Source organism: Meleagris gallopavo, chromosome 11 (genome assembly GCF_905368555.1).
Source record: "Meleagris gallopavo chromosome 11, MGAL_WU_HG_1.1, whole genome shotgun sequence".
In the NCBI taxonomy this organism is placed as follows: Eukaryota; Metazoa; Chordata; class Aves; order Galliformes; family Phasianidae; genus Meleagris; species Meleagris gallopavo.
In genome coordinates, this window is record NC_139414.1 from 19,165,895 (window position 1) to 19,193,601 (window position 27,707).

At 47.7% G+C, this 27,707-nt stretch overlaps 1 protein-coding gene across 2 annotated transcripts; it reads left to right on the forward strand.

The window, feature by feature from the left end:
* Window positions 1–4,280: 4,280 nt before the first annotated feature.
* SLC7A14 (solute carrier family 7 member 14) lies at window positions 4,281–27,226 on the forward strand. Of its 2 annotated transcripts, XM_003209216.4 has the most exons (8): window positions 4,281–4,577; window positions 14,589–14,978; window positions 17,789–18,025; window positions 18,778–18,995; window positions 20,654–20,800; window positions 21,237–21,445; window positions 21,570–22,447; window positions 24,303–27,226. In XM_003209216.4, the coding sequence occupies exons 2-8, from the start codon at window positions 14,675–14,677 to the stop codon at window positions 24,623–24,625; spliced, it is 2,316 nt and encodes a 771-aa protein (XP_003209264.2). In that variant the 5' UTR covers window positions 4,281–4,577; window positions 14,589–14,674; the 3' UTR covers window positions 24,626–27,226. The 2 variants fall into 2 exon arrangements, with proteins under 2 accessions (XP_003209264.2, XP_085089095.1); XM_085232969.1 differs by lacking the exon at window positions 4,281–4,577 and having other exon boundaries at window positions 14,283–14,978.
* The last annotated feature ends 481 nt before the right edge of the window (window positions 27,227–27,707 follow it).

Below are 27,707 nucleotides of genomic sequence, written 5' to 3' on the forward strand. Positions count from 1 at the left end.
TATTTACTGCCATGATGTGCATATTAATGACTTGTCTTATTTGCCTCGACAAACAGAAAGAAGGCTATATTAAGTTACTAGAAAATACACAAACTAACCTAAAATCCAATCTTAATTTTACAGAGAAGCCATCTGGTTCATCTTCCCTCTTGTGTGACTTTCAGAGCCTCTTTGGTTCTCTCATCAAAGGCTCACAGCCACGCAGCAAAGGAGGGCTGCTAATGGGCTCAGTAATTCGCACAGCTTTCCCCACTCTGCCTGATGGAGCAGGGAATGCCAGCACCCAGGTGTGCAGATGAGAGAGGTGCAGGTTTCAGTCAGTTCTCTCCCCCACAGCCCCATGGTCAAGAGAAGTGGGTGGCAATGCTTTAATGAATACCCAATTAAGACCTAAAACTATGCTACCACAAGCTCAGATCTTATCAGCCTGCCCTGAAAGCTGAGCTGGGTCAGGCTCTGTGGGTTCTCAAACAGGAGATTTCAACTGATGTGCTGTGGGTAATTCAATAGGTGCTCTGCTCGGAGCGTTCAGCCAAGGCTGCATTAAGATATTAAATCCACGGCAATGTGAGAGGTGCAGGCTCTGCCCATCGTCCTTCAGCTGAGATACAAAATCAGGATCTGAAGCTAGAACAGACCTGGAATGACCCATCTGAAATAGCTGAGCTTCATCTGTTGCAGAACCTGCATTCAGTCTGAAGAAAAATATGATTTAATCTGGGTAACGCATTCATCCTCAGGGCTGATCCTTCCCAAGCTCTGCCCTTTGCCTCCAGCAGTAGGAAATCTCCAGGGAACAGCAGATCAATGGGAACACCAATGATAACAAACAATCAGATCCATACAGTCCTCTTTTTCCTGCAGAGCTGCCCATTTCTGAGCCAAGTTCAGCTCTCCTGCTGAACTGTTGGTGCTACCAAGGGCCAGCCTGGGGTGTAGGTGGGCTCTCATCCTAGACACACAGCTTTTTGCTGCCCACTTGCCTCACTTGAGCTTTTCATGCTTCTGTGCAAAAGCAGCAGCAGACAATGAACTCTCTCGTTTGCATGCAAAGCGAAAACTGGTGAAAATACAAACCTCTCAGCAAACCCCAGTGTGGGCAAAACCCCGTCCATCATTGGTAGCAAGATGAATAAACCAAGCTGCCTGTTAAAAGCCTGCAAGGTAACATTCCCATTTTCATTTTCCTTTCCCTCTTTTTATCCCTTTCATTTTCCCTATTTGTAGTTCAAGCAGAAATGGCTCAGACTCTGGGTGAAATTTGACAAGCAAATGCTAAAATACCCTGAAGGAGACCATTTGAAGAAGATCCAAATTAATGATTTCTGTATCACACTGTCCTGGCCACACCATTAAACACAAGATCTATAAACTGTGATGGTTCTGATGAGTCTAAAGATCTGAAGAATCAGAAAACTGAGACAAAACCCTGCCATCACCTGCACCTCTGGGACAGTGGGAACTGGTCCTCAGAAGTGTCCCATGTTCCACATGATGTATGGTGTGACCTGGATGCACATGTTGCACTCACCATGCCCAAAGCTTTACCATCAAACCCAAAGAAAGCTGAAATGGTAGCAAATACTTCTGTCTGGGTTTGTTGTTGAAAGCATCTTAGGAATAGGAAAAAATAGTGTGTGGTCCTTTAAGCAGCCTGCAGACACCAAACTGTTTAATCCCCTCTCTCCAGCAGCTTTTATCCTGGCCTCCCCCAGGCACATCTGAAGCAAGGTCCACTATGAGACATTCTCTTGCACTGCCCATTCCCAAGGTCTCACTGTGTCCCCACACAGCACTGATGGTGATTTTCTTCATGCTTTACCCAAACTGGGAATGTGTCTGATGGATTTGTCACCTGTCTTCTCCACTCAGCCCAGTGTGGAGAGTACTGAGCAAGAAAGGCTGGGAGAAGTGAAGTGAAACCAAATGGTGAATTTCCCTTCCGGGCAATGGTTTGGCTTTACATTAAAAGAGGGGAGATTTAGGTTGGATGCTGGGGGGGAATTTTCATTCAGAGGATGGTGCCCAAGGCCATGGATGGCCCTGGGCAGCCTGAGCTGGTGAGACAGTCAGCTCATGGCAGGGGTTGGGAATGGGTGGTCTTTAAGGTCCCTTCCAATACAAACCAGTTTTTGATTGTATGATTCTGAGCCTTCCTGGGACCCAAAGGAGGCAGGCTCAGCTTGCATCATAGGCAGTCCCCGACCCAAAGGAATTACACTCTGCAGATAAGACACAGCCTGGTTCCAGGCAACATTTTCATCCTCATTTTCCAGCCTTGGACTGCAAGGAACCATGGAGTTCACTCAGAAACCTGTAACAGAGGCAGTAACTGTAAAGAAGCTGCCAAGTCTCGAGTCAGGGCTTAATTACAGGATGAGCCTTCCTCACTCTGGTGCTCATCGTACCACGAGAGAAGATGAGACAGCGAGATTAATCCCTCTTCTTATCCTTCCATACTAATGCCCAAATCTCTTTGACCCCTGCAGGGAACTCCCTGAGTTTTCAACTGATGCAAAAGGAAGAAAGAAGGGGGCCCAGCATTCTGGCTAAATGTGATTTCTGAGTGGAATGTGATATTATTTCTACAACTAGATATTTCTACAACTTTGCTTCAGATAGCTTTTTCTTTGAAGCATTACTCGAATCAATGGATCTTTGCAAAACCAGCAGAAGGACAGTCCTGTGGAAACTGCCTTTTTCAGCAGAAACAGTTTAGAAAAAGATTTACGGGAGCACCTCTGTGATGGGATGCCCAACAGCACGGGCTGGGAGCCCACTGTCAGTCCAAGGGAAACCCAGGCAATCTCTTCTGAAGCCAGTCCTGATGATGGCAAAACATCACTGCGGAAAGCTCAGTGAAATAAAGAAAATAGAGAGGAAACTTTTATTTCTGGGGAGGTTTAGAGATCCTCTCTGTAAGACCTTACTGAGGCCAAAGCCTGATTCAAATTCAAAATAGGATTAAGCATTTGAATGACTGGTCAGCCAACCACGTGAAAATGAGCAGAAATCACTGTGGTATAGAAACTACTCAGTGCCTGGGGAGAACAGAAATTCTGCCACAAAAGCACTGTCGTGTGCTTGACTGTTATGGGCAATTTCACCCTGACATGAGGGCGACCTTAGTGATAAGAACTGTCTGGAGGGTACCTCGGCCTCATCCAGCTTTTTGTCCACATGACAGATGCATTTAATCAAATTGAAGAGCACCACTAGAGAGGCAGCTTTAGAAATTCATCTTCCTGCAAGATTGGAGGAAACAAAACTCATGAGAACAGAGGAAGGATTAATGAGAGAGAGCTGAAGCAAGCCTCAGGCACAGCACTTGCTCCCCTTACTGCTTGGGGTGGTAGCAGGTTGTCTGGGGGGCTGACAGTGACACCACTGGTGAAGAGAGGAAAGAGCCTGGTAAGAAACCAGGAAAACTATGGCAGTTATCTATAAAGCCACGAAAATGGGGCTAGAAAGGGATTCAAAGACGACAGTGGTCCGCTGCCCTGCACAAAGCCGAGTCCACACACATCCCAGCAGGGCTCCTCTGCACAGACGTGCAGCTCACAGTTCCCAGAAGGTCAGTTCCAGTGATGTGGTTTTTGTTGGGTCACTCACAGGCACTGATTTCTGAAACAGAACTGGGGCTGAAGGATCTCTTCCAGTTGTTACCAGCAGGCATTTGTTTCCGTGGTTAGAGAATGAATATCTCCAGGGCACACCATGCAGCTGGGAATGGGTCATATTAGGGGTTACAGCATGACGCTGTAATGGAGACTGAAATATGATCCTCCCCAAACATCCCTGGAGATGAAACCCTTTTGAGTTTGCTTGTGAGATGGTAATACAGATAGATACAGAAGGGAGCTTTTCTGGAGGGAAGCAAACAGCAAGAATCTAGAATTAAAAACGCAATGGGGACGAGAATAATCCTGACCGTGAAGCACAGCTATTTTCAAAAGCATCTATGGATATAGAACATAAAATACATCCTGCACCTGCTATCTAACTCCTCCCAGATAGGCTGGGCAACACGGCGTGCTGCAATACATGAAGCATTTCATTTAAGTCTTAATTCTGCCTGTTCCGGGATTACAGTATTAGCACCCAAATCTCACTGCGCGGCTCAGGCAGAAAGCAGAGGGGGAGCGTCCCCCTCCCTCTGGCTGCGGGGTGACGAAACCCATCCTCGGAGGAGGCCGCTGGGGGCGGGCGGGCTGTAGCCATCGAGACACCTGAGCGGGCAGATGGATGGGGACGGCGGGATGGCAGCCGGCGCTGGTGGCCGTGCTGTGGCCGGCAGGATGCCCAGCAGTGCACGGCGCGGTGCTATTGCCGCTCCGGTCACATGCGGCAGGCGGGGAGAGGGGGAGCGCTAAATAATTGAGGAGCTGCAGCGCCCTCCTCCATCCCTCCCTCCTTCATCCCTCCCTCCTCCCTCCGCCCTGCGTGTGCGGTCGGGAGCCGGGGCCGCCGGTGCCCAGCGCAGCCCCCCCGCCGCCTGCAGCTCCGCAGCCGACCCCGCAGGGCTGCTCGCCCGCGGAGGCCCCGCAGCAGAGTCCGCCCGCTGCCCTCTGAGCCCGGTGAGTGCCCGCACGGCTCCGAAGGGGTGCAGAGGGGATGAAGCGTTCTGGGGTGTGGGGAAAGCGCCGCCCCGCTCTACCACCTCACCGCCCTAGGAGAGCGGCTCGGAGCATCCCGGGGTGCGGAGGGGAGGTGAGAGAACCGCGGCTCCAAGCATGGAGAGCTCTGCCCGGGTCCCACTGCGGTCACCCCCGTCCGTCGCCCCGTGCCGGTGGTGCGGGGGCTCCTCAGGAGCCGCTGGAACAGACCCGCTTGGGGCAGAGACCCCAGAGCCGCCCCATCCCGCAGCCCCGGGCGGCCGCAGCCCCGTGTTGACAAAGTGGCACTCGCTGGAAGGGAGGAGGGGGGACGTCAGGGCTGACGGCGCGGGATTGATTGGAAACAGAGAACGGCGGAGAGAGGGGATAAATGCCAGCTGGTCCAAGCGAAAAGACAGCTCTGGCTACAAGTTACCGCACCAAACGAGAGAGACGAAGGTAGAGGCACTGCGGGCAGGAGGGCAGTGTGCGTGAAAAAGAAAAAAACAATATCAATAATCCGACGGAGCGGCGCGGGGTCCCGGGGCCGGGTGGCGGCAGAGCGGGGCGAGCCGAGCCGGGCGCTGTCCGCGGTGCTGAACCCCGACGGGGCGGCCCGGGGGCTCCCGCTCCTCCGCGGCCTCTCCTGGCGGCGGCGCGGGCACAACTCCCTCCGACTTAGAGGCTGGTAATGGAGTTATCTTCCTTTTTACGTCACCCCCGGCTCGCTGCTGTTTATTGATTCCGCACGGGTATTTTCGGACTGCTGAGTATCAACCGCTTGCCTGCCTCAACCCTGGGTAGATGCGCTTCTGCATCACTTTATTAAAAATCCTCATCTGTTTTTTTTTTTTTTCTCTCAAAATTGCTTTCCAGCTCAGGTCTCGTGACCTATCAAATGATCATTTAGACAGATCGACTTAGTGCCTCCCTGTGACAGTCTGTGCCTACAGAGCTCTGATAGAGGGCTTCCTAAATCAACACAGACTCTGGGGAGGCATGGGAAGCGGTATTACTCTTGTCAGCACCAGAGAAGACTCTCAGCTCAAAAGGGCTGTATCTGATTTAATCTAGCGTATTAACTAATTAATCTTCCCTTTGCCCCTATGTAGTAGGTAAGTACATTTTAGCATGCCAAGGCATTTGTTTAATTGACCAAAAACTGTCATGAGACTGAAAGTCTGATTGCTAAAGGTATTTACATATACCCATTTTGTTGGTATACATAAGGCATATGACTTACTGTAGTTGAACAATACAGTGTAAACAAACAAAAACCAAACAAGCTAAAAGCAATACTAGAGTGAAGAGTTACCTAGATTAAACTAATTATCTGTTCTTAAAACATTAAGCTCCCTGGGGAATCTCTGCTGCATGAGAGCAGGTTTTATTGCAGGGATCCCAGGCCCAAGTACTATTTTCCATTTTCATCTGTCAAAAATGCTGAAATTTGACAACAAAGTAGAGACTGGTGAGGGTTAAATGATGAAGATAAAGCAGCTTGGGTCCACTCAAAGTAAATTCAAATGTGCAGTACATATCTGAAAAGATACAAAGAAGGCAGTATGTACAACAGGCATTGATTTAGTTAAAAGCAAAAACAAAACAAAACAAAAAAACCCACAAGCAGTTAAACAGAACTGAGACTTAAAAAGGCTCATGCAATTGCTCTTGAGTTTTAATCTCCCCTTGGCAATTGAGAATGCTAGAATACAGTAGACATTAGAAAAAATAACAATAATACTGGAGTTTGAAAAAGAAATAAAAGCCAAAATAGAAAGTACTGGAGAAAGAGTCTTATAAAAGACGAACTACAGTACCTGATCCAATCAATTAATTAGAAAAGAGGGTGGGAGATGACTTGATTCAAGAGGCTGACAGCCTTTACAGAAAAAATGAACAGGCATTGAGTTACTTCTCCATCTGCCAAAGAAAGGCATGACAGAAATGGATGTTGAGTCGCTACAGCCAAAGCATTCTGATTTAAGTGAGTGCTCACATTTTTGAACAGTGAAGGGTTGATGACCTCATGGACGAACTGTCAGAAAACCTGCTGAATTCTCCATCTACTCATGTAAAGACTTGATGTCCTCCCAGAAGCTGTAACTAAGCCAAAGCAAGTCATGGGCCTTCCTGCAGGAGTAATGGCATGGAAGCTAATGACTAGTTCAGACAAAATTAACTCAGTGGACTTAATGATACCTCTTATCTCTAGTTCCCCAGTCAGACATGAGGCCATACAGCATTCCTCCCAAGTACCCCAGGCTCTACTCTAGACAAGCACATTCCCAAGGGGAGTTTTGACCACATACTAAGAGAAGAAAAACTGAGTGACCAACTTGCATTTTGAACACCCCAATTTTCCTACTTTCTCCATCTCTTAACTCTCCCTAAAATAAATCCTTTTTTTCACACTGCAGTAAAGTGAGTCAGTATAAAACAGAGTAGTCTATCATAGAATATAGATAAACATAAACATCTCAGTTCCAGATGGTTAAAATTTTGTCTCCACAGCACTCGAGCCATTAAGGTCATCATAATGTAAATGTTTAACCATCATCTTAAAGTATAAAGCCACGACCAGGCCCAAAACAGCACAAAATGGTCCAGTCAAGAAACAAAGAGAACATTTTAAGCCGTTTCCTATGGATCTGAAATCTTGGCCAGAGTCTCACCTCAGTCCAGAGTGAACCTACTGAACTCATTAAACCACCCACTGTGCCAATGGGAACAGAATCTATGGGCCACATAGATTCATAATACCTTTTTTTCATTTCTGAGCAGCAAGATGTAGAAAATCATGGTTGTCTAGTGGAAACTTCCTTCTAGTACTGAGCAATGTTATTCTTGTATATGTTTACTTCCTGTGGCTCATCACACAGTGGCCCTGGGCTGCGCAGCCATCAGCTCAGGGCTCAGCTGGGGCTGGGCACTCCAACTAGTGTTGATGGTGCTACCACGGCTGATTCCTTGCTATAATCTCAGTGGAACATCCCTGGGAGAAAAGTGCTCTTTCCCTGAAATAAAACTGTCAGAGAGAGGCCCAGGCACTGACAAAACAAAAACAGTGAGGTGGAGCCACATAGCATGTGATTCTGTTGTCTCTGATCCTCTGCATGACAGCTGTATCAATAATTTACTGAAAGATGGAACACCATAAATTAAATCTATCTGGCAGATGAATACAAGAAGAGCAGGTTTTTCAAATCCTGCAATTTAATTGCGAGAGTACAGAGTTAGAGGGTCAGATGGTTTGCTGCATGGAGGTAGATGGATTATTACTGGGAGATTCCTTCTATTATGCTGCAAGTGTTGAGAGACGTTGCATAGGAACCTTATGTAAGCATATTAAAAAAAAAAAAAAAAAGTGTGTTTGATCCACAAGTTAGCAGGATTTGAGCACTGGTCCTTAGTAACCACCAATTACTGCTGCCAGTGCTTGTCAGTAATTGGGATACAACTTTGTGCTTTGGTCAACTCCTCCCTGCAGGTCCTGAGCTCCTTGAGTGCTGGTTGGGTCTTTCTGAGCAAAGTCCTTCAACACACACTTAAAATCTGAGGCTTAAGGCACTTTATTGTGTCTAGAGGCCACTAGTACATCTGGATGCTCTCTGTCAACAGCAGGAAGCTGCGCCCAAGGGCATTTTGAACGAGGTCTTAATGATGTGTCTGTCAAGTTGTGCCAAGTGAACAGCTGTTCCCTGATGCCCAGCAATATGGTTGTGGTGTCCAGGTGGGATTTGGACACCCTGGTCTGACAGTGAGGGAAATATATGCCTGCTGCCTACCCTTTGCCCTGGGCTGGGATGAGCTGGCAGCACTGGGAAGTATCTGGGTCTGCCAGCACCTCTTCAGGTCACCTGGGCAATAGCAGGCGTGTGCCAGACTGCACACTGCCTCATTAACTGGCAGGGGAAGCAACTGGGACCAGGAGATGCACAATTAATAGCCAGGGTCACCAGTTCCACACTAAGTAAATTAAGATAGAAGGCAGTAATGTGTCAAGTTCCTTTGGCCAGGAGCTCCAGCACAAACAAGAACCACAGCAATAATATTTCAGCTATTCTATTCAATTCACTTCTAAGGGAGGCGAAGAACAAGGATGCAGTTAGCTACCAGGGCTCCAATGACAACCCAAATTTAAGCTAGGCATAACCATGTTTACCCACACCGATTTCCCTTGCTACTCAAGGACATCACCAGGCAGTTTGTGCAAGAACACCATAATACCATCATTTTGAGCTGTTGGTCTTTTAAGAACATGTCATTCTTTGTTCAGTTCTGCCTCATTAGTAGCATCCTGTACGCTGACTTAATCTTGGGTGTACGCTCATAACTTGCTTGTTGGGAAGTGTCTAAAAGCACTTGTGCTACAATGCCAGGTATTGCTCACATCACACACTGCTCAAGTGCTGCACCACGTTTGCCTGACTTATGATGATAAATGACTAAACACAGAAAATCTCTTATAAGCCGTCTTCTTTGATCAACTTGTGTTCACATTACTCATATAATCAGTTCTGTTGAAATGCAGGAGGATTACTCATGTAAGGCAAGGATTTTTTGTCCTAGTGAATAATAATAATAAGCAGCCAATCATGGAATAAATGCAGCAAGATCTGCTATTCACTTCCTGGGAAGTGTGTTGAATCTGCCCCACACTCCTGTTGGGGAATTGGTGACACAAGCTGCAGCCACCCAAATTACCCTGCAGCTCTCTATTTCATGCGCAAAGAGCCTACTGATTTACATCTACTACTGCTCCTCCTGGAGACCTCAGCAGGCACTGAAGGAATGCCTCCTTCCAGCTCCTTCTGAGGAACGTGTTTCTTTGAGAACCCCTCCTGCATTAATTAGCCCACAGACAAAATCATGCAAACAGGGCAGTGAGGCATAATCAATTACATTTGTATATAACTGCTGATGGAACACGATAACTAATTAATGAGACCACGTGCTCAAACAAAAGAGAAATGCATTTGAAAACCTGCAAGAGCCGAACAGTGTGTGTAATCCTGATGTGCTTACAGCGCAGAAGACCAGTTCAGATTCCTAAATTATTGCATGGAAGGCTTTCCAGAAACCTGAGAGACTGCTGGTGAGAGTTAGCTAGGAAGAAAAAGCAGTTCTTTAGCAAGGAGTAAAGGAACCTCTGTAAAAACAGCAATCTCCAAAGCAGAATTAGAGACTTAAAAACAATAGATTTTCAGAACCTGTGTTTGATACACAGTCACTATTTTTTCTGGTTTGGACAACAAAGTATTAAATCAATACTTCACCGAAAAATGTAATTTGTGTTTTTGCCATTGAAATTCACGTTGATATCCTGAAATGAAATAAATTGTCATAATGACGCATCGCCAGGCTTTGCAATAGCAAAAATCCATTTTCTTTAGAGAGCCTCACACACTAATAAATAACCCATTCTGTGATTTATGTTAAATTTAAAAAGCTCTCATGGCTGGCCTGGAGCAAACCGTAATGACTTCCATTCTACGGTGCAAAAGTATGGATCTATGAGGGAAGAAAAAGAAGGTGCAATCAAGTAATTACAGAGGCTGCTCCTGCATCTTATTAAAGCAAAGACATTTCTTCAATGAGTGGTGTTCTAGAACAGACTGTCTGGTCACTCAGCTCGAAGCAGCTCAATACAAATGCAGCTCTTGTCCACTACGACAGTGAGGTACAGCTGGAAGAGCATTATTTTTAGTGTGGTTTCTCTGCACCTTCCTTAGAACACCCAGCTGCATTAAGCACACGTGCACTTCTGTTGGGCATCTGCTTTCTCCATTTTACTTATGGAAAAGCAATTCAGTTATTTCATGTGGCCCCCTAGAAGGAGCCCTCAGCACAGCAGTTCCAAGAAGTTCCTGGTTGCCTGGTTCTGCTCAGCTCGCCCACCTATTGATCTGTCATTTCCCCATACTAACAGCATCATTCTGTTTCTTTAAGGCTTTTACTTCACCACCTCAAGAAAACAACGAGAAACCAGTCCTTTTTAGAAATGTGCAAATTGATTATACATCTTTCTCCATAATTCTCTTTTTTTTTTTCCTTCCTCCTAGTGGTAAAATAGCTTTTTGCAAACACAAATGGAGCACTTCATGCATATTGCATTACTTACAGTGCTGCACTCACAGATGGCTGGATGTGCCAGAAGTACCCGGCACTCAGTGCTACACCACTCTGCACCACACATAGTCAGTGCTCCCTGGACAAACAGGGCAGAAAACACGTGGGAACACAGAATGCCTGCATAGGATGGCTTCCTGCAGACCCAAGTGCAAAGCGGTGGATGCAGAGCAGGATGCCCAGAGGAATACCCCTCAAACCTGGGGATATTTCTCCCTATGGGATCCCAGCATCTAGGGCCAGCTGCTTGCAAGGCTGGCACATAATGAGCACAGCAGCGCTCAGAATAACTCATCACCAAGGAATCTGCTGGCCTTCACCACAGCCAGCTCCAGTTTCACCTCTGTGTGCATTTCTTCACCTCCATCTGTTCCTCTTTGCTCACCTTTGTGGACGTAGTGTCCTGATGCGGGTGCTCAGCTTTGGAAGTGGGTCTCACAGGCTACAAAACAAGGAGGTTACGCTGGTTTGGCTCCTTCTTGCACTGGAGACAGGAATACAAAATTTAAGGACCCCTGTCTGCAGCACCATTGCTCTTTCGTCATGTCTTTGGTCAAGCTAAATAACTCAGTGTTTATTTTGCTTATTTCTCTGAAGGAGATAATGGTATTTGGCCAACTTGCAACAATATTAATATTGGTAAAGCACCTAAAAAAATACAGATGAAAGAAGAACAGTAAAGAGCTGTTCAGCTCCTCCAATCCCATTTTGCTATGAAGACAAAACCAAAAAACACCATGTAACAGCCCTGGAGCTGTTTTTGTTTGTTTGTTTGTTTGTTTGTTTTCAGTAGGCACATTGCTAAATTGGTCTTAAACCTAAAATATATCACTATGCTTTTTTTTAGTGATAATTTTAGCTTAAAATAATAACCCCCCCATTTGAAGGAGGTAAAAAATTGGAAAGGGTTAAAAAAAAAAAATCCCCAAATTAGCAGCAGAGGGGCAGATGCTGAACCCCTGCGCAGTGCTCAGAGGATGTAAAATGAGCACACAAAACTCCACACAGAAAGCAGCAGTGTGATGAGCAGCCCACAGCAGCATCTCTCTGCCGCGTGGCCAACGGCACTGACGTCATTCCTCTCCCTGCTGCCTGGCCGTAATGAAAACCACATCTTGTGTCTGCTCCTACTGCCCAGCTCGCAGCTACCAGCCTAGTAATTAAAACTAAAAACAACACAGCGGGCAGGGAAGTGAGGCTGGCAGGGATTTTCCGCTCTCCCTTTCTCTTCTCTCGTGGGTTGCAGCTCTGCATCGCAGCTCTCCGTGCTGCCTTGCCACAAGAAATGCTGCAGCCCAGCTCCACGCACAGCCCCGCGTGGGGCAAAAATGCTGTTGTAGCAGCAGGCATTGGGATGCTTTTGTCTCTCTCTGGATTTATTTCTCATTCTGTCTGAGCTCTGAGTCATCTCAACGCCCAGCTGCACCTGGGATGAAGCATGAATTTTGCTCTGCAAGCACCTGCGTTAATATTGCTGCTGTGGGATTTGCTAGGAGTCTGCTCTGCCCTGCTTTTCTAGGGCATGTAGAATCACACAATGGCTGAAGTTGGAAGGGACCTTAAAGATCATCAAGTTCCAAGCCCCCTGCCGTGGGCTGGGTTGCCAACAACCAGATCACCTGCAAGGAGGAAGGGGCTTTCCCATCACCTTCCTGAAGCAAACGGTGGGCTCCATGGGCAGCAGGGAGATTTCCTGTGCCATAATGACTTCTGCGAGGAGAAAGCTGAAGGAAACCCAACCGTTCCATCTCAGCGAGCACCCCTGGCTGGCTCCTTACCACCTGGAGCTCTCTCTTCTAATCTATCACCATCAACACACTGATTCTCCTTGTGTTCTCTGTATTCTTTACAGAGGGCTTTACACAGGGACATCCCAGAGCCACTCAGGCAGAGGGCACTCATTAACAAGAGGACTAAACAAGTCAGGCAGTGGGTGTGGGATGGAGCGATGAGGATGAAGCAGAAAACAGCAGGTTTAGTTCAGGAGTAATTTGGCACCAAACCACACACTTAGAAAGCTGTGCCTCTGAACACCGAGGCCTCTCCTTTCGATGTGATTGCTGTTTTAGCTCATTTGCTCTAATGAAGAACGCTGTTGTGGTACAAACAGCGGTTGCTAATGAGCACGATGGCAGCAGAGTTAGCTGAGCTGGCCCTGGCCCCCAGCACAGCCCCACTCAGCCAACGCAATGAGGAGGGCAACCATCAAGCACAAGAAAAGCGCTTCCTCCCTCCCTCTGGCTGTGGATTTACACCAGTCTCCTAAGACTTCACCATTTTTACATAGCTGTGGAATGGATGAATGCGACTGCTGAGCAATGCCTGCACCTCGGTCTTGCCAAAATCCCCCCCCTGCTGCTCTTTCTCCATGTCCTTGGGAGCATTGATGGAGCAGGGCAGAAATGAGCTGTGTCTGCCCCAGGTAGGCATTATCCCTCCATCAGTCATTTCTTATGGCTGTGGGTGGGGGACAGGATGTTTCCAAGTGATGGAGTAGCAATACGCTGCTCTCACTTAACTAGCACTGATACTTTCAAATGATCACTTTCATTGAGTACAGCCACTACTACAGAGTAACTTCATTTCAGCTGATATCAAGGCACTGCCTTCAGCAACTCAGGGCCCTCTGCCACCCCAGCTACTAGCCAGAAAAGATTATTTTCTTACCTAACATACTGCATGAGGAAATGACACAGAAATAAGGGCATCTAGACTGTAGCCGTTCACAAACCAGGCAGCTATTTCTGCCCACTGTTCTATTTAGCTGAGGTCTGTTTCTTGCAAACCCAGGCAGACCCACCCAAGTCCTTCCGCTTAACAAGAAGTGCTGATAAAGACCTGCAAAGGAAAAGAACTAAATGAAGGATTGGACACAGTTGAGTGAAACATCAGCCCATGCCTCAGAGACGCTGTGCAACAGCTCTGGGTAGGAGAAGTCGAGTTTGGGTTGGGGATCGCTTTGGTTAGAGGAGCTATTCCCCTCATGGCTAAAATGCTGGCACACAGACATGCGGCCCTGAAGCAGCCAAACCCAGCTCTTATTCTCACCTCAAAGATGCACATTTGCTCAAAAGTGGCAACCATTTTTCACTCTCAATATCCTTAGCCAGAACGTGCATCCCTTCAGCTTGCAGTCGCTCGAGGTAAGCATCAGCACAATTCGAACTGCGACCAACCAAAACGTGAAACAAATGCTGTGTTTTATTTAATAAACTCCAGCAAGACAAGGCCACCTGGTAGACACAGTGTAATTCGTTTAGGATGTAAAGACTGAAGAAATAATTGTTTTGGCTCTAAGGCAGTAATAATAATAAAAAAAATCGCTGCATTAACAGGAAGGCAACTTTCAGGCTAAAATTCATATTAAAGAAACAATATTTCTTTTTTCCATATATCAGTATGCAGAGATTGTCAATTCTCATTGTTTTGCTCAAAGTCATCACACGTCACCAGGAGATCATTTCTCCTTGCCTGGGAACTACGCAATCTGCTGAAAAGAAGAGAAAGAGAAGGAAGGAAAAGGATAGTGTCTGAATAGTGCCTGGAAATGTGGCTGAAGACGAAAATGCATGAGCTAATTCATGCTCGTGGAGACAATCTAATGATTGGGAAGATGTAATCGCCGTGTAGAGCAGACGGGCTCAGGCGGCAGCATTTCAAAGTATTCAGAGAGGTGACCTGCTGTGCCCCAGCTCCTCGTGTTTGCCCAGGAGGATTTTTGGTGTTGGTTGGGCAGTTGGATGGTTTCAGGTTCCTGCTGTGTATGGGATGATATTGATAACTTACCTCCTTGGGACAACACCTCTTCCTTTGCTGCTTCAGCTCAAACACACACTGTGAGACCTTTCTTCTTTCTTGCAGCTGGGTTGCCATCATTGAAGAACTGGCGATGAGGCCGCAGCCCTGAGCACGGATTCAGCCTGGGACACCCAAGCCCAGCAGCAACCATGAGCGGCCTCCTGTCACGCCTGGACCCACGGCGGGTGCCATGGGGGGCTGCAGGCCATGCCCTGCGCTCCCGCGTCCTGCGCACCAAGCCTGTGGAGTCGATGCTGGAGGGCACGGGGACAGCAGGAGGCCAGGGCGCACGGCTGGCCAAGGTCCTCACCACGCTCGACCTCATCTCCCTTGGTGTTGGCAGCTGCGTGGGCACAGGTATGTACGTGGTGTCTGGCCTGGTGGCCAAGGAGATGGCAGGGCCTGGCGTCATCGTGTCCTTCATCATCGCTGCCGTCGCCTCCATCTTGTCAGGTGAGTCTTTCCAGTGGGTTTTGAGTGAGGTCTCAGGTAGACTCTGGCCACCTTCGTGACTGGACAACGTGCCAATTACCAGTGCTGATCTCGTGACATTGGGGTCACATCCATGAGGTGATGGCACTTAGGATACACACAGCACGGAGGGGCAATGACATCTCCTTTTACTGAAAGCCCCTTTTGCACTGGGGTTCCCCACCGGCATGGGGTGCCCAGCTACAAGGAGCCAGCAGGACAGTGGCATCCTGCAGGTGGGGCCAAGCCCAGCAACTCCTCTGCTACCTTTAGAGCTGTTGTTATTGGCTCCTGTTCACTCAGGGTCGCTCTTTGAATTTCCAACAAAACAAAGCAAACAAAGCAATGTGCAGAGAGGGAGGAATTATATATTTTAGTGAAAAGTCAGTGAATTCCATTGCCTCCTGTGAACCCAGCTGAGCATATGGCCTGAGCTGCGGTTTCCACATAAGCCAGTTCTGCTGGCATTTGTCCTTTCCAGATCAGCGCTAACGCGATGATGCGATGTCCCCGCTCCCCCTGCTCACAGAACTTTGCATGCTGTGTCAGTCTGGCAATCCAGCTTGCGTGTGTGGGCTGGGCAAGGAAACCTGACTCAGTCACAAAGGACTTCAATACAGGATGGGAATGACCTGCCTCTACTTTTCAAGTCCTCAGATTATTGCGCTTTCCCCATTTCCCACAGCCCATTTTGTGATGCAAACCAAATGAAGTGGAGCAACTGGGGTGGGTCCGCTCTGAGAAAACACACTGTCCCCAAAAAGAGCCTTTTTTCCCCAAGCCGTGGGCCCTGCCCCACAGCAGGAAGCTCCTGCCGGCCCCACAGCCCTGCCGCTCCCAGCCCTGCTTTCATCTCCCCCCTGCTTGTGCAGCCCTGGGAAAGTGTTTTCCCAAGGATGCAGTGTTTTCATTATCTCCTTGGCCACTTCCTTGCTTCATCATTGACACTGCTGTTGTTTATAACAGCAGTGCATTTTTGGCAAGTGAAACCCAGTAAGGGCTGGGAGCTGGACAAGCTGCATCCTGCAAATGTGCATGGATGGATTTTAAGGAGCTGCTTTGGCTTGCAGCTCAGGCAGGTATCCAGATCACCTGTGCTCACCTTTGGTCATCAAGTCAGTGCCCATTACCTGCAAATTATCCCAGAGTTTTTGGCTGAAAATACTCCTTCTAGAATGCCTTGCAGATTGCTGGTGCTGAGAGGGGCTGTAGTGCTCAGATGTGGCTGAGGAGGGATGGGGCCATCAACAGCAGAGGTTCATGGAAGTCAGGATTTCTTCTGCATCAAAAGGGGAAATAACCCCCTGCAAAGAAGAGGTGGAGCTTAGTAGTGTTGCAAGGTCCCAGTTTCACAGAAATTTGGGAATCATTCTGGGAAATGGGAATGCCACTGATTTTGATGGCACTGTGGGTTTGTCACAGCCCTACACAAAGAGTAACATTCAGTTATGCAGCTTTATTATCACTATTACAGATAGAGCTGAGATCAGTGAGATAAAATCTACATCTTAATAAGTTATATCGTCTTCCTTTTTAAGCAGTGCATACACAGGGAAGTGCTGTGAACTCCACTTCTGCTGGAGGACCTGTAGCATTGTGAATTCAAGTGCCCTGATTAATGCCACCTGCTATTAACTCAGTGGCAGTCAGGGATGTGTGCAGGTCTCGCATCTCTCATCCCCCTGTGGCTGCTACCACATGCTATGATAAAAATTGGTTATTTTCTTAATGTACACTGAAATCTAAAGCAGATATACCCTATAGGTTGCAATATCCAATGTATAGTGAAAGATTACTATTTTGGGATTCCTGTTGGGTAATTGAAAAAATCAAACATTTTATACATATAGAAGTCTCTGCTCTGCCATTATCGCTCTGCATCAATATCAATCCTCTTTAAGCCTTATCTTGTTGTTGGCTAGAAGTAGAGCTGCCAAGAAAGATTATATGATTTTTAAAGCTATCAAAGACAGAAACCAGATACTTGTCCCCACCAGAGTACCTGTTTCATAAATCATTCAGGCCTGCGGTCATCTGTGAGTGCCTTACCTTTGCAGAATGCATGCATTTTTAATCAGCTTTCAATAATGACAGTGTGGAGCTGGATGATCTTGTTGCTCTCGTAGCTGGGCCAGCTCTATAGAAGTCCAGTTTGGAAGAGTTGCATTGAAAACCATAGCCAGGGACAAGGATACTACCTTGTGGGGTGGGTGGTCCTGCCAGCACTTACCCTGACCAACACCCTGGGAATTTCTGATTCCATCCATGACTACTAAATAAAATCTGATAGTTATTTCAAGACAGCAGTGTCTTGAATCAGGATTTTATTGAAAAATACCCTGATGTAGTAAGCCTGGAAAGTATTAAATCCCACTGAAATCTCCTCCCAGGCAGCTCCAGTTACACACTTTTCACCTTTCTTCCCTTCTTTACAAAGACAGATTTGCAGTTACTCCTCAAAATGAAGTCTACAAGAAACATTTAAGTGTTAAAATAACTTAGTTATTTCTGTGAGATGGCTTCAGACTCATCTGGCACGGGTAGAGTGAGAGCAGGATGATCAGGGCAGCACTCATGCCTGCACCTACATTGTGGTGACCCAGAATAGGCACACAGCATCTCAGGAGAAAATGGTACAGAACACATTAGCATCCCTATCAGATGAAGAAGAAACGTCTGTCACCATCAAAGTTACTGTATGGAAACTGGGCCACCACAACCACAACACCACGCTGCCCACTGCTGCTCTCTGTGGATGAATTTCAGTATATATTTTTTTTCATTCCAAACAGGTGTTTGCTATGCTGAGTTTGGCGTGAGGGTCCCCAAGACCACGGGCTCTGCCTACACCTACAGCTACGTGACAGTGGGGGAATTCGTGGCGTTCTTCATTGGCTGGAACCTCATCCTGGAGTACCTGATTGGCACGGCCGCGGGTGCCAGCGCCCTCAGCAGCATGTTTGATTCACTGGCCAACCACACCATCAGCCGCTGGATGATCAGCAGCGTCGGGACGCTGAACGGGCTGGGTGAGAATTGGGCTGGAGGCGTGTGCATCTTGTTGTGCAGAGCTTCCTCCGTTAATTAGAGCCTGAAATGTAATTGGAAGCTCGTCAGACATGGATATTAGGCTTCATTCATTATTTACCATCCGTTGGCCTCTGGTACTTTGCATCTGGTTCAGTCTGGGTTCTAGGTGCAGGGATATATGATCCCAGTACTTTGAGCCTCTATCACCCAAACCAGCATTTAGAAGATCAGAACCCCACAAAAAATATTTTGATATCAGAGGGTAACAATAGCACAGGAATGCTCTGCTCTGCTCAGCCCCATTAAAACTCACACAGAAATTTTATGGAGAGCCTGCATTACTGACATGTTGGAGCTCAGTGCTGTGATGGTTCTGTGGGACCAGCAACAGCCCACGGCTCTTATCAGTAACAACAGCGAGCAGTCTTGTAGCTCTGTTATGAAAATTTAAAGTTTGATTGACTTCTGATTAGTACTTAGCAGGTATGCATGATGCAAACTAGGATATGATCATTTGTTTTCTGCTCTCCAAAAACTCCTGACAGTGTCTTGAGGCAGGATTTATCACCTCAATAAAAGAGCTTTACCTTGCACGGTCACCTGGAGACCAGCTTTGCAATGAGAACAAGGAGTACTGCAAAACTTCAGGATCTGAAAAGTACTGTCATAGAGTCATAGAATCTTTTGTGTGGGAAGGGTTATCTAGCCTAGCCACGGACAAATAGTTACGCACCTCTTTTCTCTCACCCAGGGAAAGGAGAGGAGTCATATCCTGACCTTCTTGCTCTAGTCATTGCCATCATCGTCACCGTCATCGTGGCCATGGGCGTGAAGAACTCAGTGGGACTGAACAACGTGCTCAATGTGATTAACCTGATAGTCTGGGTCTTCATTATGATTGCCGGGCTCTTCTTCATCAAAAGTGACAACTGGTCTGAAGGGCAGTTCCTGCCATTTGGATGGCCGGGGGTAAGTCCTGTGTGCAGTGGGCCATGCGGTGCCACCCCCACCACGTGCTCAGCTTTGCTTGTGGTGTGCAGCCCCTGCTTCCACTTCGCTCCTCAGGTCCTAACCCTGCTCAGCCCACCCAGCTTCGGCCAGAGGCCTCTAGCTCCCAGCTTGGGCCCATCCCTCCTCACTCTTCCGAACCTGAGGGACATGGTGATGCTTTGGCTGTATCTCCTGCCACTCTTAGAATAAACTCAGTCCTATTCCTAGATGCCCTGTTGGAGAGCCAAATAGCACGTGAAAGCATACACCAGGAAATGTCTTTCGTTATCAGGCTCACAGCAGCAAAACGCAGTGGCTGTCCAAAGAAGGGCTCGGGAGGATCCAGCCCGTCCCCTGCAGAGGGGGAGATACTTATGTTGGCTGCTTTTCAATAACAATGTTCTCGAGCATTTGTTTTGAGCACTTCATAATGCCACCTGCCAGTGCTTATTTTATGGATGCTCCCTCAAAGCTTACTGAGAATTTGGACATATTTGGCTTTTTTAGCTTGCTTGCGCTGGTTTTTATCCAAAGATGAACAGAGACTGAAAATATCTCAGCTGGCCTAAGCCCAAGATAACTTCTCAGATTTACACTGCTCGACTCCATAGGGATTTTGTGCGGAAAAATAAGCAAGAAAGTAAAGTAAACCAAAAATCTTGATTGCTGAAAGGATCCCAAGCTGACATGTCGTCCCTTCACCTCTGTAAATCAGCATTTCTCTTCTGGAGCATGGCAGCGAGGAGCAGTGCTCAGGCCCAGTTAAGAACAGACGTCAGATTTACTTTTGGATGATACCTGTCTTTTTCTGCTATAAAATAGGAAAGAAAAAAATAGTGCCAAATGTGAGTGTTTTGCTCCAACCCAATCCTCCAAATCTCTCTTGGCAACAGTACCTAATTTTAAAAGATACATTATCCAAAACACATGAAAAACAATGGGGTCTTCCTATGGTTTTCAGGCGGCTGTTTCTCTCTGAAATCATTTGTAGAACTTAATCCACCACAGCACAAGCTCGAGATCCCCAGAAGCACAGAGATATTTTGAAAAGTGAATTACAGACTCTCCACTGAAAGAGGTGAATTTTCCTGTGTGCTCCATCGCTAAAGAACTGAGATAGAGGTGATGGACATGCAACATGCAGCTAGCCAGATATATTCAAGGGCTTTGCAACTACAAATTAGCTCTCTCCTTAGAGCTACACAGTCTTTAGCCAGCTTCAGTGTTTGTTTCTTATAAACAAGCTAATGTTGTACATTAAGAAAGAACATAATAAAGTAACTAGCAGTACAAATAATTCCCCTTTCAAGTATTCCAACCTACCTGCAGCTTCCAAGCAAAGCAAAGGTTGTTTGGAGAGTGGTGCATGTCTGACTGTCCATGCTCTGTTCTGCTTCCTCTGCTAGCAGATCTTGCTGCCTGATGAGAATTCCTGCTAACACAAAACATATGAACATGTTGGGGATGGGGAGTCAGTCAGTCCCTCAGGATCCATAGTGTTTTCAGTGCCCCTACACAACCCTAACCCCACACCCCAGTGCAAGTAAAATAAGCACAAAATGGTTTTGCATGATCACTTGTTCCCAATTGGGTGCCAGCCACCCTCATGGCACTGAGACAGTGGGTCCTCTGCACAGGTGCTCAAAGGGGCTGCGACGTGTTTCTATGCCTTCATTGGCTTCGACATCATTGCTACCACAGGAGAAGAAGCAAAGAGCCCCAACACCTCCATCCCCTACGCCATCACAGCCTCACTTGTTGCGTGCTTGACAGCATACGTGTCCGTAAGTACCTGCTATGTGTGTGTATATATGAATACATGTCCATACGTACTAGCCATACGAGTACAGCCATCCACTGGGGGGCTGCAAGAGATTGAAACAAGTACAGCTGTGTGGGACAGGACATATACATGGATGGCCACAGCCTGTCCAGTCTCTCTGCACCCAGTAAATGCATGTCTATACTCAGGAATTTCAGGTCCCTTGTTGCCTTAGGGTGGCAGAGCCCAAGGTAGCAGAGCCCCTGGATTAACAACTCCACAGTAAATCACACAGCCCAAACCTCTGCATTTTACATCTTCTCCGTAGGAGGTGTAAGGATACAGTTCTAATTAGACTCAATTTTTTTGCGTGTTTCCCACCCTTGAGAAGCAGCCTCTGTAACTGCAAGCTCAGGGCTGCTGCTGACCCTCTGTCCTACTCATCTTACCTTCCCCAGGTAAGCATCATCCTCACACTGATGGTGCCATATGATGCCATCGACACTGAGTCCCCACTGATGGAAATGTTTGTGGCACGTGGCTTCTATGCAGCCAAGTTCATCGTTGCCATTGGGTCTGTGGCCGGCCTGACCGTCAGCTTGCTGGGCTCTCTCTTCCCAATGCCAAGAGTCATCTACGCCATGGCTGGCGATGGGCTACTCTTCAGGTCAGTCATACATGCATTAACATTTGGTTTTCTCCTTTGCCTTTCCAGCCAGGTATGGGTTATTACAACAGGCAGCCACTGCAACCTGCAATTTTAACCCTCTACAACTGTTTTCTTGTTGCAGGTTTTTGTCCCATGTCAGCTCTTATACAGAAACGCCAGTAGTAGCTTGTATAGTCTCTGGGTTTCTTGCGGCACTGCTGTCCTTGCTGGTCAGCCTGCGGGACCTGATAGAGATGATGTCCATTGGCACACTGCTCGCCTACACACTGGTGTCTGTCTGTGTCCTGCTCCTCCGGTACCAGCCCGAGAGTGACATCGATGGCTTTGTCAAGTTCCTCTCTGAGGAGCACACCAAAAAGAAAGAGGGTATCCTGGCTGACTGTGAGAAGGAAGCTTGCTCCCCAGGCAGTGAAGGAGAGGAGTTCACAGGTCCATCAACCAACACGTGTGGGGCAAAAAACCTTCCATCGTTGGGGGACAACGAGATGCTCATTGGGAAATCTGATAAATCCACCTACAACGTGAATCACCCCAATTACGGCACAGTCGACATGACTTCAGGGATTGAGGCGGACGAGTCTGAGAACATCTACCTCATCAAGCTGAAGAAGCTGATTGGCCCTCGCTACTACACCATGCGGATCCACCTGGGGCTGCCGGGGAAGATGGATAGGCCCACGGCAGCCACTGGCCACACAGTCACCACCTGCGTGCTCCTGCTCTTTGTCCTGATGTTCATCTTCTGCTCCTTCATTATTTTTGGGTCAGACTACATCTCTGAGCAGAGCTGGTGGGCCGTTCTCCTTGTTGTGCTGATGATCCTGCTCATCGTCGTGCTGGTGTTTGTCATCTTGCAGCAGCCAGAGAACCCCAAGAAGTTGCCCTACATGGCACCCTGCCTCCCGTTCGTCCCCGCGTTCGCCATGCTGGTGAATATCTATCTCATGCTGAAGCTCTCCACAGTCACGTGGATCCGATTTGCTGTCTGGTGCTTTGTGGGTGAGTCCCAGATTATTTTATTACTGACCCTGTTTTCAAAGGGTGGTAATAGCAACGTCACCAATTAGTGCTTAGGCTAATGCTTTTTCAGCTGGGATACCCAATCCCTTGCATTTGCTCCTCATAATGTCGGAGTTCTTAGAAATCTGTTAATCAAGCCCCCAAACTACAGCTAACTCAAGAATTACACCTCCAGAAAAATGTCAGTTTGATGGAAGCAAACTTCTTCACGTAAAGGTGACTGTTCTGATGAGTCTTCTGATAGAAAGTAGGTGGGTTTCCTGCAGAAATCTGCCTGCTTTCTTGCTATTTCACCCACTTGAGCTCTTTCAGCAGCCCACACCAAAATTTCAGCACCACATTTCTAAAATGCAAAGCTGTCCAACCCTAACAGTTCTGGAAGGGGCAATGCCAAGGGGCTGCGGGCTCCAGCTCCTGTTCTTGGTCTGAACACTTCACTTTATGGCAGGGGGCTTTCAGAACATGTAGGCTCTGTTGTGAATATTTGGGCCAAATTTAGTCCTCTTGGCACGTATCCAGCAGCCTGATATGCCCATAGTTTCCTTTGCTTTATATTTCTATTCCCATCCTACAAAAACCTAGAGCTCTCATAGCTCCTCCTGAAGGCTCCCAGCTGCAGACTACAGAGAACTGAAGCAACAAGGAATATCAGAACCAAGGACTCCTTAAGAGACACATAGCAGCCGTATGAGCAAAGACAGATATTGCAACAGCCCATAGGAACCCCAGCTGCAGACAACAGACCCTGAGCTTTGGTGCCAACATCCAAAACAGCCATCTCTGGCTGAGCACCCCAGCAGATGTTCTTCCCACTGGGAAGGTGTGAAAGTGGATTGTTGCAAACGTTGGAGGCAGATGCCGCCTCCTATAAGGAAAAAGTTTGGTCATAATACGAACAGACCTTGGATCTCCCTTCACTATCCCAGAACAGTTTCACAGATACCAGCCCTCAGGGGGAGATTGCTCCAGCTTTCCTCCTCCGTGTTGTCATATCCTCTCTTGCTTCAGAGTAAGGACAGGAGAGGCAGTCAGCTCTCACAGGTAATTCCTGAGGCCTCACAGCAAGGTTCCATCTCTGAGCCCTAAGATGAGCTACTGAGGAGCCATGCACAGCCCTCAGGCTAGAAGGGAGATGCTCAAAGTTTTTCTAGCTCACTCAGCCAATAAGTGAAAGAACAAATCAAGGGAAAGCCCCACACCTGTTCTTTAGAAGGAAAGTGGCTTCAGAGCATCAAATCAGTCTGCCTGTGATTAGGCCTTGCACCTGTGTGCACATCTAACACCTTGTCAGGTGCCAGCAATGGTAACGAGGTCACCCTGCTGATGTGTGCCAGACCCTGGGCACACAGGGTTGTGAGTACTAGCAGGAGAGATACTGAGAGCATAGGAAAATTCCAGAGGGAAAAGAATGGCTGGGAGGCTGCTGGAGTGAAATGTGGGCTTCCAACATAGGAGGCCAGGTTAAGTCTGTTGGGAACTGCTTTCCCACCAAGGCTGCAGATGGCACAATCACACGGTTAAGCAGCCGTCCCAGCTGATGTTTTAAACACAGTGCTCCCCGGTCACACACTGACAACATGCACTCTGCTGGTTTGAAGACCAGACATCAATGAAAACATGCATTCGCTTAAAAATAAAAGCAAAAAAATATTTACTCAGATTAAGCCCTCACCAGCTCGAGCCAACTGGCAGTGGACAGGAGGAGGCGGGATGGAGGAGGCTGGATGCTGGCATGGGCTATGGGGATAGGTGTGGCTTTGAGGTATAGTCTGGGCTAGGAGGGGAATGATGGGCATTGTCATCCCCAGCAACCTCTCACTTTCACTCACCCCAGGTCTGCTCATTTACTTTGGCTACGGGATGTGGAACAGCACGCTGGAGATCAGTGCCCGCGAGGAGGCCCTCCACCAGAGCACCTACCAGCGCTATGATGTGGATGTTGACCCTTTCTCAGTGGACGACGGCTTCTCCTACGCCACCGAGGGTGAGAGCTACCCAGACTGGGGCCCTCCCGAGGACAAGGGCTTCTCATACCAGCAAATGGCAGGAGCAAAGGAAAGCCATCGGACGAGTAGCAGATCGAAAAGCAAGGGCAGGCACAAACCGTCCTCAGAAGCCCTCATTGCCAACGACGAGTTGGACTACTCACCTGAGTAGTGGGGCGAGCAGGGGGACGCCGTGCTGCCAGCCAGCCAGGAAGGGCCTGCAGCTTCCCTGCCCCGTCCTGTCCTCCACCACCACCCCGTCACCTCTGGTCCTTGGGTCACACGCCGCGACTGCTGCTGACCCCAAACCAAACCCACCCGAGGGCTTTGCCAGCTGAGTCCCACGCCAGGGAATGCTGGAGCCCTGGTACCTGCCGAGCCCCATTTGGCGCCCAGTGGGAGATGTGCCAAACTGAGGGGGCTCTGAGAGGTGGAATATCCACGTGGGGGGATGAGATGGGTTTTCCCTGGGGAATAGTCACCCTAATGGCCACTCCTATGTGTTTGGCACTTTCTTAGCACGTGTGCTTTTTCCTCTAACCACCCAGCAGTAATAGCTTAACCAGAGGGGCAGGCAGGTAGGACATGAAAGTGAACCAGCTTCATCCAAGGGGGTGGCTCAGCTCAGTTGGCCCCATTACTTGGCGTTTTCATGGCTGTTCCAGCGCTAAGTGTATGCAACAAGGCCACTCCATGCTGGTCCCCTGAACCCAAAGGTCGTAAATACCAGGATTCGGTGTTAGTCCATGTCTTGCACTGCTCTAGACTGTCTCAAACAAATCCTGAAATCCTGGCATAGCCAAGCATCCTGAATCTGATCTTGGCCTCGTTTCAGATCACACCTGACCTAGACTTATGCAAGCAGTCAGCAAACCCCACACAGTGTCCCTGAGGTTGAACTGGATGCTGCTCCCACCACTTTGTCTTTCCCAAAACAGCCAGCCCATTGTCTGTGAACTGCTGTGGCACATCCCAGCACTCATTCTGGCCTCCATGCTGTTTCTAACCTTGACTTGGTGGATAATGTGTGAAAAGATATAAAAATGCTGCTTGTTCTAGAGACATTTTCTAATGTGAAACCAAAAGGAGTGACTGGGAGGGCTTCAGGATGGGAGTTAGGGTTTGGTAAAAGGACCCATTAAGCTTCACTCTGGATTCTCTCCTGCTGCCCAACCTAGCTACACTTCCACAAGCAGAAACCTAAGAGCATCCCACCCAAAAGTCTCCACGATGCACATAAGCTCTACCAATCCACTTGGGAATCTGTCCTACACACCTATCCCCAGTGCTGCTGAAGCCCTCATGATGCTCACTTGTGCCCTCTGCTCCCCTGAAGGATGCTTCTGAGATACCCAGGAGAGATGGCACCTGGCAGGTCTGGCTTTATGCTTTCAGGGAGAAAGATTGTTGCTGTTTTCCTAACAGCTCTCAAACTAAACCATGGGGTGGTCATCCTCGTCCCGCTACCGCACGGTATTTAGGCATCTGCTGGACAACAAACATGTGCCCAAGTACCCTGCTGAGTCGAAGCCTGTTGTTCCTTTTGCAGCCTTAATCTCTTGCTACAGAGCAGTTTGCAGTACCAGTGTGTGTCGTTGTGTCCACCTGAGTATCGTTTGGTGAGAGCCTGCTCCCTTGCTCTTCGGCGTCAAGGACCTGTCATTGTATCAGCGTGTTGAGCAGGGCCCTGGGGCTGCTGTGGTTCTCCTGCAGCCATCCACCATTCCTCGTTCCTTCTCCATCATTTTCCCATCCCTTCCCCATCCCTTCCCCTTCCCCATCTCCATCCCATCCTCATCCATTCCCAGGAAAGCAGGGAAGGATGGCTGCCCACAACTCCAGGGCCACCAGCAAAGGTCATTTGGTCCGTCACCTCTGGGCAGCATTGGCCTAGAGCCAGTTTGGGATGCTGAGAGGAGTCAGGAAGCTGGCACAGGTGTTGCTGTAACCCAAATATTTCTCCATGCCCTCAAAGGAGATTTTCACGCAGCCAGCAAATTACAAAAGAGCATTGCCAGCACCACTACTGTCCCATTCCATGCCAGGAGCCAGCATCCTGTTGCTGGAGCCCAAAGCATGACCCAGATGGAGCAGAAATACCTCACATCTCCCAGACCAACCCAGTGAAATCTTGGTCCCTCTGCAGGTTGTGACCACAGCAACACAACCCAGCACACGCACCCTCTGCACAGCAGAGCTCACGCCCCGAGCGACGCCGGTGTCACAGCCCCAGCTTGTAAATGATCCTCACTCCTCTCGTTTTGTTTTTGGTCTTTCTGATGTAGATCTTGCTTTTTTTTGCAGATGGTACTTTCTGGTGTAACAGTTCTCTGCAGTTCTGATATGAAATTGGTGTATTTGTTAAAAGAATTTGTTAAATTATTTTACTTTATTTTATTTTTGTGGTTTCCAGAAGCCCATTGGTGCACTGTACAATGGGGTCTTGTAGTGTGTCATGAGAAAGAAAAAAATATGCAGATATATTATGGAGTGATTTTTATTTTCAGATGATTGTGTTGTTGAAATTGATACATATATATGTATATATATATATTATCAAGATACTATGAAAGAAATCTAAATTTACCAAAATCTGTATATTTTAATAAATGCATAAAGCTTTATTGTGTGCCTTTACATTACAACAGACAGACAAATGAACAGGAACTAATGGATTTTTAATGGAAGTCGGGGATAAATGTGTCTCAGCATCGACTTCCATAATAATGTAAATCTTTTAAATGAAAGAATAAATAAATTAAAAAAAAAAAAAGATTTTTCCCATATAAATTTTGTTAAGCTGATCAGTCCAGTATTTTTTCAATGTTAAATAGAAGTCAAAGATGAAAAAAATCTTGCCTTAAGTGCTTCAAAATTTCCTTTGTAGAAGATGCAGTTCAATGAGCTGACTTTGGTATTTACTTGCATTGTTGTGAAAAATAAATGGTAAACCATTTACACAATAAATAAATAAAAAAAAAAAAAGAAAGAAAGAAAAAATGAGAGCCAATGGCCACAGGTTGACTATAGCAGCACAAAGCTCACTGAGCTCCTTCGCCACGGACGTGGGGATGCTCCTGGTGGCACAGTGGTGGGGACACACTGCAATGAGAGGGATGGGTGCTGACCCAGGGAGGGCTCTGTTGGGACTTGGGGGACCTCCCCCAAGTTGGGGTGATGACAGAGCAGCCAGCACTCCATCGCTGATGCCAGGTGTGGTGCGGAGCAGCTCGTTGTGTTCCAACTGTGTTTGG

What these genes read in the sequence shown, in the direction of transcription:
- SLC7A14 (XM_003209216.4), top strand. Translation starts at nt 14,675, where the DNA reads ATGAGCGGCCTCCTGTCACGCCTGGACCCACGGCGGGTGCCATGGGGG. An exon ending in CGGGACGCTGAACGGGCTGG is followed by an intron (nt 18,026 to 18,777) that starts GTGAGAATTGGG and finishes TCTCTCACCCAG; the next exon opens with GGAAAGGAGAGGAGTCATAT. An exon ending in GCTTGACAGCATACGTGTCC is followed by an intron (nt 20,801 to 21,236) that starts GTAAGTACCTGC and finishes TACCTTCCCCAG; the next exon opens with GTAAGCATCATCCTCACACT.